The sequence below is a fragment of the Pleurodeles waltl genome, chromosome 1_2 (genome assembly GCF_031143425.1).
Source record: "Pleurodeles waltl isolate 20211129_DDA chromosome 1_2, aPleWal1.hap1.20221129, whole genome shotgun sequence".
In the NCBI taxonomy this organism is placed as follows: domain Eukaryota; kingdom Metazoa; phylum Chordata; class Amphibia; order Caudata; family Salamandridae; genus Pleurodeles; species Pleurodeles waltl.
Window position 1 is genome coordinate 184,811,303 of NC_090437.1, and position 13,572 is coordinate 184,824,874.

The 13,572-nt window shown below is 45.0% G+C and overlaps 1 protein-coding gene across 1 annotated transcript in view; it reads right to left on the reverse strand.

Moving 5' to 3' along the window:
* GRHPR (glyoxylate and hydroxypyruvate reductase) overlaps positions 1-12,224 on the reverse strand; it is a 194,882-nt gene extending 182,658 nt beyond the window's left edge. Inside the window, exon 1 of the mRNA XM_069237577.1 lies at positions 12,069-12,224. Coding sequence (XP_069093678.1) covers positions 12,069-12,157 — 89 coding nt within the window. The 5' untranslated portion in view covers positions 12,158-12,224. The remainder of the gene's footprint in view (positions 1-12,068) is intronic.
* Between the last annotated feature and the right edge of the window lie 1,348 nt (positions 12,225-13,572).

Sequence of the window (13,572 nt, forward strand, 5' to 3'; positions counted from 1 at the left end):
AACAGATTCAGCTGTTTTGAGATTTTACCTTGGGCCTTAGTCTCTGAAATGGAAGTCAAAATCCTCCAGCGGGGCAAAGTTGCAGGTTATATCCAAGAACAGTTCCACAAGGCCGGACAGCCATTATAAGAGGTGTCACTGAAGCAGTTGATTTGGGCAGGAAAAGCTTTGAGGAGGAAAGTACTAACCAAAAATTTAAAAATCTAATGAGTGAAGTCCACTTGTCGGCTGGATACCTTTCACACCTTCGCACAATGAAGGTTTCTGTGTCTGGACTTACTCTGCTTTTCAGAGTTCAGAGTCATTCAGCAGGATAAGGCTGCAGGTTGAATCTGACAAGCATGCCACAAAGCTGGATACCTTCTTACAGAGGGCCCACTGAAATGAATTTGCTGTTATAAAGAATCTTTGAGCGGAAGCAGCAGATCTGCCTGGGTGTTTGGTACGATCTTCTGGAGGTCTGGAAGTCAAAAATGTTTCTAAGGCCCATTGTTTCAGCAGTGTTAGAAGCCCACTTAGACACAGTCAAGGGTTAAAGGACCTCTAGAACAGCACTCAAGGGTCAAGACTCACTCAACCAGAGGTTCATTTCAAAAAGGTACTTTTCCTAAATATTTATTAAAAATCCGATTTCCCCAGTAAATTGGGCTTTTCTTTTTAATAAATAGGAGTGGTTGAATGATTTTTCTTGCTGATTTCAAACTCAAGATACAGAATTAATATTCTAATCTGTACCCCAGTCTTCTCATAGGACGGCATGGTGCTTCCATAGTGAAAATAACATTTGGAAGCTTGTCACTGCAGGACACAATGATATTAAATTTCTTCAAGTTCCATTTTCAAATTTCAAACATCCTCCCTTAAAAGGGGTGAATTATTAATATTTAAAATGAAGGGTTTTTCACTGTCAAGGGGTTTATTTTGACAGGTTGGGCTGCAGGTGTAAACTGCAGCATTCAGGCTACATTGGTAGGTCTTATGTTTTCCTGGTCACACCAATGGATGCCACAATTAGTGCTGCAACCCAGAGGTGACATTTAACTTTCCATGCCATGGGTGCAGTTATCATACCTCTTATAGGAGAGTTAAATATACCAATCAGCGATTAGCCAATGTCTACATGTTTTAGGGGTCAAAACACATTGGACAGCAGTGCCTCAGTGAGCAGAGTTTAAAATCCAGCAATAAAACTCTGCAAAACATTGGGGGTGACCACACAAGGGGCATTTTCCTCACATATCTCTTACGTGAAAGGTATTTTTCCTACATTGCAGTGCAGTTGACTGTACAGTTTTATCAATGTGTAACTTCAAAGGATTTTGACTTCATAAACCCCAGGCAATAAAACAAATAGTCATAATCCTGCAAAAGGTCTTCCCCCCTCTTGTGCACACATCCATTGTGAAGTACATACACTCTAGCACTTCTGCCATTTTATAGTTGATTAAAATCTGTTACACACTATTCAATAAAGTGGGCAACAACATTAATTTTTCTGTGTCTCACAGTGACTTCCAACACCCCTAGTAGTGGTTCCAGTCTCCTATAGGCATAAACTATTGTTTTTGTCTCCTACAGCTGAAGTTTCATTTTCAACTGCCCATTAACGCCCCTCCCCTGCCCCAAATGCCCATCTAGCACCATGGCAGAGCTTGTTTCGGCATTTGGTGATGATTCATGAACGAGATAAGGCATTTTTCATCATCATCACCGCCTCTATGTTTACTGCATTTGTCTGAACTCGAAGAGGGTTCTACCCCCTTTGCCAGGTGTATGTGACCCTTCCAGTTTTACTGGTCATTTTTTAAATTCCCTCTGTGAGCGAAACACTCTTGCAAAAATGCCCTACCTCCGGCAAGCTGTACACTCTGCCTTTGGTTAAACATCTGCATTTCAATCCTCTTGTTGCCACAAAATAACTTAGGCCCTTTGTGTCCTTTCCACAGTGAAGTATTTCTATCAAATCGGGCCTTCTCTGACCTGACCAATAGCTCGTGATCTGCCTATTGTTAGGACTGCATTCAGGTTCATCTTCGATCCCCTCAGAATCGAGCACCTCACTACAGTGAATTTGCAGCCTTGAATTACCTGGTCCCTCTTGTCCTTCATTAGGTTGTCACTTATACAGGTACTGTCAAGTTCACCAAGACATGGCTACAACTTGTCTAATGATTCCTCGTCATGATGACTGGCTTGCCTCAGAACATACTGCACGTAGCTTGGATTTACTGAGGGAATTAAATGTGCATTGATTGCCTATATGTAGGAGGCTGGCCTGGTTTTTAGTGGGTACCCTAGGTACTTACACCTTGTACCAAGTCCAGTTATCCGTATTAGTGAAATGTAGAGAGTGTTCTAGCAGCTTAGGCTGACTAAAGGTAGCTGTAGCAGAGCAGCTTAGGCTGAACTAGGAGACATGCAAGTCTATAGTTACACAGTACTTATACACAATAAAAGACAATACTCAATGGTACCAAAAATAAAAGGTATTTTATTTTAGTGACACAAGGCCAAAAATATCTTAGAGGCAATACTCCTTCTGGAGGTAAGACCTATACACAATATATACGCTAGAGACCAAAATCAGGTAAGTAAATAGTCACAAAATAGTGCAAACAGTAGAAATTGCAATATAAAGCAATAGGCCTAGATGCAACACAAACCATATACTAAGAAAGTGGAATGCAAATCACGATTTCCCCCCTTGGAAAGTGTAGTTTGTAGAGGATCTCTGGGAGTGTAAGAGAACACCAAAGGTAAGTAAAATACCCCACCCCAGGTCCCAGGAAAGTAGGAGTAAAGTACTGCAAGTTTCCTTAGGACACACTACAAGTCATGATTAGAGGTATTGCAAGAACCAAGCAAGACTGCAAGCAACAAGTGTTGTATTCCTGGACTTGAAGACCTGTGAAGAGAGGAGACCAAGTCCAGAAGTGGCAGAAGATTCCAGGAAGGACAGGAGCCCCTGCCAACCTAGAAGATGGTGCAAAAGAGGATTCTCGGGTTAGAAGAAGTCTGCATTAGAGCACCAAGGAAGATGGCTGCGGGTTCCTGCATGATGCAAAGGATATCCCACTTTGAGATGTTGGATGCAGGCAAGTTGCAGCGCTGGATTCGTCCAACAAGCCTTGGTTCAAGCAAGGTCGCGGTTTGCATCAAAATGGCACTGCCTGGACCCAGGAGGGACCTAGGGGCCTCAACTCAGACTGAGGAGGCCGAGGGGGCTCCCAACACTGGAGAGGGCCAACAGATGACCAGCCAGCACCCACAGAAGTACCAGGACACGGGGACAAAGAAGATGCAAAATGCGGTTGGTGCAGCACAACAAAAGAAGGTCCCACACCGCCGGAGAACAACTCAGCGAGTTGCGCGTCGCAGGATGGAGTGCTGGGGACCAGGGCCATGCTGTGCACGAAGGATTCTTGGAAAAGTGCACAGAGGCCCCGGGAGATAGAGATGACGCGGTACACAGGGTGTGAGAAAGTAGCCTCTTTCTAGCCTTGTAACCCCCACTTTTGGCCTGTTTGTGAGTGTATGTCAGGGTGTTTTCACTGTCTCACTGGGATCCTGCTAGCCAGGGCCCAGCGCTCATAGTAAAAACCCTATGTTTTCAGTATGTTTGTTATGTGTCACTGGGACCCTGCTAGTCAGGACCCCAGTGCTCATAAGTTTGTGACTTATAGGTATGTGTTCCCTGTGTGATGCCTAACTGTCTCACTGAGGCTCTGCTAACCAGAACCTCAGTGGTTATGCTCTCTCTTTACAAATTGTCACTAACAGGCTAGTGACCAATTTCACCAATTTACATTGGCATACTGGAACACCCTTATAATTCCCTAGTATATGGTACTGAGGTACCCAGGGTATTGGGGTTCCAGGAGATCCCTATGGGCTGCAGCATTTCTTTTGCCACCCATAGGGAGCTCTGACAATTCTTACACAGGCCTGCCACTGCAGCCTGAGTGAAATAACGTCCACGTTATTTCACAGCCATTTACCACTGCACTTAAGTAACTTATAAGTCACCTATATGTCTAACCTTTACCTGGTAAAGGTTGGGTGCTAAGTTACTTAGTGTGTGGGCACCCTGGCACTAGCCAAGGTGCCCCCACATTGTTCAGGGCCAATTCCCCGGACTTTGTGAGTGCGGGGACACCATTACACGCGTGCACTACATATAGGTCACTACCTATGTGTAGCTTCACAATGGTAACTCCGAATATGGCCATGTAACATGTCTAAGATCATGGAATTGCCCCCTCTATGCCATCCTGGCATTGTTGGCACAATCCCATGGTCCCACGGGTCTGTAGCACAGACCTGGGTACTGCCAAACTGCCTTTTCAGGGGTTTCACTGCAGCTGCTGCCAACCCCTCAGACAGGTTTCTGCCCTCCTGGGGTCCAGCCAGGCTTGGCCCAGGATGGCAGAACAAAGGACTTCCTCAGAGAAAGGGTGTTACACCCTCTCCCTTTGGAAAAAGGTGTTAAGGCAGGGGAGGAGTAGCCTCCCCCAGCCTCTGGAAATGCTTTCATGGGTACAGATGGTGCCCATTTCTGCATAAGCCAGTCTACACCAGTTCAGGGACCCCTCAGCCCTGCTTTGGCGCGAAACTGGACAAAGGAAAGGGGAGTGACCACTCCCCTGACCTGCACCTCCCCTGGGAGGTGCCCAGAGCTCCTCCAGTGTGCTCCAGACCTCTGCCATCATGGAAACAGGTGTGCTGCTGGCACACTGGACTGCTCTGAGTGGCCAGGGCCAGCAGGTGACGTCAGAGACTCCTTCTGATAGGCTCCTTCAGGTGTTGCTAGCCTATCTTCTCTCCTAAGTAGCCAAACCCTCTTTTCTGGCTATTTAGGGTCTCTGCTTTGGGGATTTCCTTAGATAAAGAATGCAAGAGCTCATCAGAGTTCCTCTGCATCTCTCTCTTCACCTTCTGCCAAGGAATCGACTGCTGACCGTGCTGGAAGCCTGCAAAACAAAGTAGCGAAGACGACTACTGCAACTCTGTAACGCTGATCCTGCCGCCTTCTCTACTGTTTTCCTGGTGGTGCATGCTGTAGGGGTAGTCTGCCTCCTCTCTGCACTAGAAGCTCCAAAGAAATCTTCCGTGGGTCGACGGAATCTTCCCCCTGCAACCGCAGGCACCAAAGAACTGCATCACCGGTCCTCTGGGTCTCCTCTCAACACGACGAGCGAGGTCCCTTGAATCCAGCAACTCTGTCCAAGTGACTCCCACAGTCCAGTGACTCTTCAGTCCAAGTTTTGTGGAGGTAAGTCCTTGCCTCCCCACGCCAGACTGCATTGCTGGGAACCGCGTGTTTTGCAGCTACTCCGGCTCCTGTGCACTTTCCGAGGGAATCCTTTGTGCACAGCCAAGCCTGGGTCCACGGCACTCTAACCTGCATTGCACGACCTCCTGAGTTGTCCTCCGGCGGCGTGGGACTCCTTTGTGCAACTTCGGGTGAGCACCGTTTCACTCCACTTCGTAGTGCCTGTTCCGGCACTTCTGCGGGTGCTGCCTGCTTCTGAGAGGGCTCCTTATCTTACTGGGCGCCCCCTCTGTCCCCTGACGCAATTGGCGACATCCTGGTCCCTCCTGGGCCACAGCAGCATCCAAAAACCCTAAACGCACGACTTGCAGCTAGCAAGGCTTGTTTGCGGTCTTTCTTCAGGAAAACACTTCTGCACGACTCTCCACGGCGTGGGACATCTATCCTCCAAAGGGGAAGTTTCTAGCCCTTGTCGTTCTTGCAGAAACCTCAGCTTCTACTGTCCAGTAGCAGCTTCTTTGCACCCACAGCTGGCATTTCCTGGGCATCTGCCCACTCTCGACTTGATCGTGACTTTTGGACTTGGTCCCCTTGTTCCACAGGTACCCTCGTCTGGAAATCCATTGTTGTTGCATTGCTGGTTTTGGTCTTTCGTGCAGAATTCCCCTATCACGACTTCTGTGCTCTTTGGGGAACTTTAGTGCACTTTGCACTCACTTTTCAGGGTCTTGGGGTGGGCTATTTTTCTAACCCTCACTGTTTTCTTACAGTCCCAGCGACCCTCTACAAGGACACATAGGTTTGGGGCCCATTCGTTGTTCGCATTCCACTTTTGGAGTATATGGTTTGTGTTGCCCCTATCCCTATGTGTCCCCATTGCATCCTATTGTAACTATACATTGTTTGCACTGTTTTCTAATACTATACTGCATATTTTTGGTATTGTGTACATATATCTTGTGTATATTTGCTATCCTCATACTGAGGGTACTCACTGAGATACTTTTGGCATATTGTCATAAAAATAAAGTACCTTTATTTTTAGTATATCTGTGTATTGTGTTTTCTTATGATATTGTGCATATGACACTAGTGGTACTGTAGGAGCTTCACTCGTCTCCTAGTTCAGCCTAAGCTGCTCTGCTAAGCTACCATTATCTATCAGCCTAAGCTGCTAGACACCCTATACACTAATAAGGGATACCTGGGCCTGGTGCAAGGTGTAAGTACCCCTTGGTACTCACTACAAGCCAGTCCAGCCTCCTACACAGGGGTACTGTCACAAACCAGGAAGGCAAGCTCTTACCTCTGCCAAATTTGGACAGCTGGACCTTAGGACAGTCTGAGTCAAAGGGGTCCACCACCTGTGTTCCAGGGAGCATTCTCGTCGTCAGGAGAGGAGTCCCAGAGAACCGGTCATCGTCTTAGGAGGTGCCTGCAGGAGCAGGGAAGTGACTCTGTCACTCCACAAGAGATTTCTTTGGTCCTTCTGTTGCAGGGTGAAGACAGGGAGTCCTCAGAGCGTGCACACCTTGGAAACTGTTGCAGTTGCTGGCTGGAGCTGAAGTTGCAGAGTCACAGTAGCCTTCTTGGATACTTTGTTGCAGTTACAGCGGTTCCTGGAGCAGTTTGCGGTTGATCAGTCGGTCAGAGGATGCAGAGGATTCCTGAAGGAAGCAAGTTGAATCTGAAGAGGAACCCACAGGGGAGACCCTAAATAGCCCTCAGAGGGGATTGGCTACCTAACCAGGTATGCACCTATTAGGAGGGGTCTCCGACGTCACCTGCTGGCACTGGCCACTCAGAGATCTCCAGAGTGTCCCTACACCTTGGAAAACAAGATGGCTAACGCCAGGGACACACTGAAGGAGCTCTAGGAACCAACCCTGGGGTGGTGATGGACAGGGGAGTGGTCACTCCACTTTCCTTTGTCCAGTTTCACGCCAGAGCAGGGACTGGGGGTCCCTGAACCGGTATAGACTGGCTTATGCAAGGAGGGCACCATCTGTGCCGTTCAAAGCATTTCCAGAGGCTCTGGGAGGCCACCCCTCCCAAGCCTGTAACACCTAATTCCAAAGGGAGAGGGTGTAACACCCTCCTCCCAAAGGAAATACACTGTTCTGCTTTCCTGGGACTGAGCTGCTCAGACCCCAGGAGGGCAGAAACCTGTCTGTGTGATGGCAGCAGCTGTAGCTGCAGTGCAAACCCCAGAGAGCTGGTTGGCAGTACTGGGGGTCCATGGTAGAGCCCCCAGGATGCATGGTATTGCCCCCCCATACCAGATTTGGAATGGTGGAACAATTCCATGATCTTTAACACCTTACATGGCCATATTCGGAGTTACCATTGTGAAGCTACAGATAGGTATTGACCTATATGTAGTGCACGCGTGTGATGGTATCCCCGCACTCACGAGGTCCGGGGAATTGGCCCTAGACAGTGTGGGGGCACCTTTGCTAGTGCAAGGGTGCCCTCACACTTACTAACTTTGAACCTAGCCTTCGGTAAATTAAGGTTAGACATATAGGTGACTTACAAGTTACTTAAGTGCAGTGAAAATGGCTGTGAAATAGTGTGTGCACTATTTCACGCAGGCTGCAGTGGCAGTCCTGCGAAAGGGTTTGTCTGAGCTCCTTATGGGTGGCAAAAGAAATGCTGCAGCCCATAAGGATCTCCTGGAACCCCAATACCCTGGGTACCTAGGTACCATATACTAGGGACTTATATGGAGGGGTCTAGTTCGCCAATTGGAATAGGAAGTCACTAAACTATAGTGACTAATTTGGAAGCAGAGAGAGCATAAGCACTGAAGTTCTGGTTAGCAGAACTTCAGTGACACAGTTAAGCACTACTGACAACACACACATTAGGCCACAAACTATGAGCACTGGGGTCCTGACCAGCAGGATCTCAGTGAGACAGGCAGAACATACTGACAAACAAGTAGAAATTGTGGGTAACATGCCAAGAAAGATGGTACTTTCCTACACAATATCACCTTGTCATAATCATCTTCTCTACAATCTGCCAATCCTATAGATGTGTGTAGCTTTCTTCCGTCACGCAGCCCAGCACAAGTATTCATTTTTATTTGCTGGCAGTCTCATGGGACACCGGTAGAAATGTGTTGAATTCTCGGTTCATAGGGTCACGTCACGGGTGCTTCTGGGCAATCAATACACATTGGACCAGGCCCTTTGCAGGCAGGGCCGAGGAAGACACTTGAGCCTCCAACATCACATCTGCTGAGCATCGACTTGTGCCTTCTCTTTACTGCTGTATAGGGTGAGGTGATGGGTAGGCATTTTGAATATGGCTAAGGTACACCCTAAATTGGTGAGGAGCAAATTATTTAAAGACAAAGCAGAACGTCCGTCCTTGTTTTTGGGAAAGTGGGGAGGGCTTGTAGTGGGTGGGGTAGGGTGTATAACAATATGAAGCAATGTGAGACAATATGTAGGGAGCATACATGAAGGCAAGACCATACCAAAGGGATGGTCATGTACACTTTACTACATTTCTGCAGCAGATATTTTAGTTTAAGGACAGGAAATGCATTATACTGGAGATTTCTGGTGTGTTAAATGGAGAACAGTGAATGTGATGGATTGCTGCATATATTCAAGAGTTGGCACTGGAAAGCATTATATTATTGTCCAGTGGACATAGGATGGCAATGACTTTACCAGATGACATATTTATGATAAGGGAATTGGTAAACGAAGCACTGAGCATGGAGAAACTGAAGATAAACGTGTTTAAAAGTGCTGAACACCTGCCTGCAAAGTTGTAAGGGCAAGCAATGCAATTTGCAGAACAGCTCGGATGCCGCACTGCAAGCATCCAATCACAGGATAAGGTAAAAAGACTTGAAGTGTGGCAGACTTTCAGAAGAAAGTCACTGAAGTAGCACCATTGTCGCTGGACGAAGTTATGGAATGGTGTGCTCATTTTTCTGTTGCAAAATGTTCATTACATTTTGGTGTGTAATAGTAGGGAAGTTGGTGTGCATCACCAAGGAAACTGGTGTGTGGAGGACCGAGTATTTATTAAGAAAAAGACATGCAGTAGTGCCAGTATAATTTTTGGTATGAGACTTAGAGCTGGGGGTTGCATGATCAGAGGAGTGGAAGGAAAGTGGTCACAGGCACTTGCTTGCTCCTGCTGTGGTCCAGTAGACATTAAAAGGGTGCAAAGGTGAACAGTCTTTATTTCAAGTGGAAACAGCAATCACATAGCTCCTTGCCTCAAAAGATTTAGTAGGAGCACTTCCGTTGAATAATCAACTTTATATGTCTATCCTGTGAATGAAATGGATATTTAAGTTGCCGGTCTATAGTGAGATTTTTTTTGTTTTTTTTAAAAAGAGACCCGATTCAGGGTGATGAAATGAAATTCGCTCCAACAGGTGACACTTCCATACAGCAGGCACCATCCATTGCTTTCCTTGGGGACACCAAACGTTTGAGGCATTGGCAAGCTGGGAGAAACTCAAAAACAGATGGCAGAGGGGGAGTTAGAAGTAGAAAGGAGGATAAAAGAGCAGCCCTGAGGCCCACTTACAGGTAAGAGAATGTTGGTAAATTGCACAACTCATTCTAATTAAAACTGAAACACTCAGGACAAAGACAATTTGCTTTGTGATGGAACAAACCTCTTACTTTGCATAACACATGGAGATCAAATACAGAAAACTACAGCACATCAATTACAAAGACAAATGATACCCTCCCTGCCACAGTAGATCTAAAAAATTTGCAAATCTTATTCCAAGCAAAGTCAGATGATAAAAGACCTGTAGTAGAGAAGAAGTAACTTAATGTGGCAACCCCAGTCGTCTATCCTTCGAATAACTGTTTTGCACATGCCAATCCCGTTTCTCTTTTCCCAATCTAATGCATATTGCAGAACCCTCTAGAATGAATTTATAATTTGTTTACAATTAATTGTCAAAAGACCCAGATTCCATCAAGGGGCCAGGCAAGTAATAAAAGGTGAGATGTACATTTTTTTTTTTTTGCAAAGCCTGCGTTACGCAAACAGCCAGGCTTTGGGGTTGAAAAAAAGACAAATTTGGCGCCTACTTAAGTGACATTGATGAACGTGACTTGTATCCGAGTCATAACTCGGAAGCAATTTCTTGCAAGGAACTGTATAAACGATTTGCGGCCATCAGAGGGAGACAGAGATACCACAGGCTCCTGCGTCCCTTCCCCTGATTCCCTTAACACTGTGACATATGTTTTTTTTGTTGGTCCAGTTCACAGACCTTGTGTTTCTATGCTGGCACATCCAGAACACAGGAGAGGTTCGGTACCTTACATAACTCCCTCTATGATTCCATTGACAGTCACATAGAAAATTCTACATTATGAATATTAATAAGGCGGGATTTCGGTGAATCCTCGCAAACTGGCTTTTGCATGGCCTGCAGGATTAGTTCATGCGGCACAGTCCACATAAATTACTGAGTCAAAGAAACTGGCAAAGGACAGCATCTGCAATTCAACCCGCCCACTTGTACATCTGGCCCAAAGAGCATCAACCCTTTAGAAGAGTGGAGAAGCTGCTCTCATATCTACCGTGGTGCACAGAAGGAATGCACCTAATGTAACAGTGGTGCACTGAGGCTCAGCAGGGTTGATCGCTTCCTGTTGGGACTTGACACCCTTGCCCACTGTTCAGATATCTCCATGTCACAGAGACACTATCTGTTTTACATACAATGCCAGTGCGTTCCGTGACTTGTAGTCATCTTTTCGTTCAACTGAAACAATTCAATTAAAACCCGAAAATGATTTGTACAAGGCCAACACAATATAAAAATTAAAAGAGGTTTGGCTCCGACACCAGGTCATCTTGTTGCCACGGTGATGAGTCGTAATTAATACGAATTTCGTGGTCAGTCACCCTGGAATCTAGCTTTGTTTGAACTCTCAAGTCTCGTAGGTATATGTGTGAATAGCTATCCAGCTCAGGTGTTTTTCTTTGCATTATGGGATTTGTAGCCCCGTTCATCTCATTATAAAATCAGGATCACAAGCTGCAAAAATGCAAAACAAGAATTGGTTGAATGAGCTATTCATGAATGGAACTGGGGAAACCGAGATTTCTGCTGTATGTAGTCCCATTTCCAAAGAGATGATTTAAATACTGCCAAATTAATTGGATGTTCCCTTCAATTTGTTCTATTTTACAAGCAGCCACATGAGCGCTGTGGGTGAGATTGTGTTTGTAGCGCTGTATTCCATTACATGCGATCCTCAATAGTAAAGGATGCATTAAAAATAAAGGTAACTAGCCTACATATACCCGACTGTAAAGAAAAAACAGGCCAGGACTGGATAGATAGGCTACCATGGGAAGCTCGTGGCCCCTACCTACCGCTGCCTACAAGTGATACTGCTTTTCGATTATTTAATATTTACCAGTAACACATAGAGACGCATGGCGGGTCAGTAAGGGCGAATTAAAATTCAGAGGACAAACTTCAGTTCCCAGGCTCACGAATGATTGAGAAGCTAATCCAGTCCAGATTTTTATGTTTATTCTGGTATTTGTGGTCCCATTTAGCCGCATTATAAATTCAGAACAACTACAAGAAAGTAGAGATAAACATAGACTAAAGAAGTTATTAACGCATGGAATACAAAACGTACAGAGTTGACAGCACCAATCTTTCCCAAACAAAATCCCAACTGTATCCTGCGTTCTAGAAATGTTATCTTTAGTAGTAAGAAATACTGCAATAAAAACAGGCGTCCTTGCCCCACATGCAGTACCCGACTTTGCTTACTCGCTGGACTGTGCAAGGAGCTGCTGCCCCTCATGTGGGATTCGTCTGGTCACAAACACCTTCATGATTCGTTGCGCTGCTGCTCTCATTCCTTGAAGTAACAGGTCCAGCCCATTTACCAGCCTAGCGAGCCGGATCCGGAAGTTCTGGGTCCTCACCTTAAACAGGCTCTTACGTCAGTCCCTATTCCCATTTAACCCCAACAATGCTGTACAACTCTTTGCTGCACATGATTGCAAGAATTATCCCACATGCGTTTGTTTAGTGTTTTTTTTTGTCGAACACTGCTCTCATGCGGAATGTTTTGGAACTGCATGGAGTGTTTCGTCGTTACCTGACACTCTCAAAGCTCAACAATAAATAGTACTCGATCTACGGAAGGAAGTAGTTGCTAACCTTTTGACTATTGTATACCCCCTATTAAACACTAATGAAAGCCGGACCCCGGCCTTAGCAATTTAAACGATTTGAACTTCAAAGCAATACATACAAATAGAGAAAACATACATCAAACAAATTCACAAATTATTAAATCAGTTATTTAGCTCACAATTTTTTTTTTTTCAAAATCGAATTTTTATTTCAATGGAAGGTAGGAGCTTTTCAAAATGTCATTTTATTTCTAAAAGATAAACTGTAATGCCAGACTCTAGCAAATCATTTTTGCCACTTTTGCTCTTTATGCACTCTCTTTTGGTTGGCTCACACCAGCTCTTCAATCGAGGTCACATCAGTCGTCCAAACTAAATTATGTTTGCTGTACTTGAGCTTACCCCACATTTCATCCTATAGATACCGACCTAATTCATAGCGTTGAATTTCAAATCACAGAGCGTTTTAAAATTTTACATTTTGTACTATGCTTTTTATTTATATATACTTTGTTAATTTGCTAATATTATTTACATTTCTAAACAGTCTAGACTCCGTGAGTAGGTGTTGGGACCCATAGCTGTCAAAGTTTCAGATTGCTTATGTGTGACATTTTCATCTTTTCAGTGTACTTATAAGAGATATTCAACAACTAAAGGTATGACACTTAGTAACACTTTCTCGTGAGCAAAATTAAGCAACGAATACCAGGGAAACATATAATTATCAGAAATTACACCCATTTGAGCAAAGAGAAACTCTAAGAAGATCTTGAAACTCCTGCAAAGCCCCAGAAAGGGAAGGGCGCTAACTTAGTGCCTTTGTAACCTACTCGTACTATAAACAAATGTGCAACCATTGTATTAAACAGTAAACAAGTCTTTCAGAGGCAGTACTTTAATAATGTTTTGTGCGCATATGCATACGTGCAGTTAAATGCAAAGGATAATACGTACTGGATACAACAGATTGTCACTTGCATTATAAAATAAGCAATATACTACTAAGGTCATATGTAAATAATGTCTAGACAGAGTACAACACCTGGCCAAACGGACAAAACAGCCAATAAGAAAACACAATAAGACTAGCGCTAATAACCCAGTCAGATCATTCATAGTGTCGAGGTAAG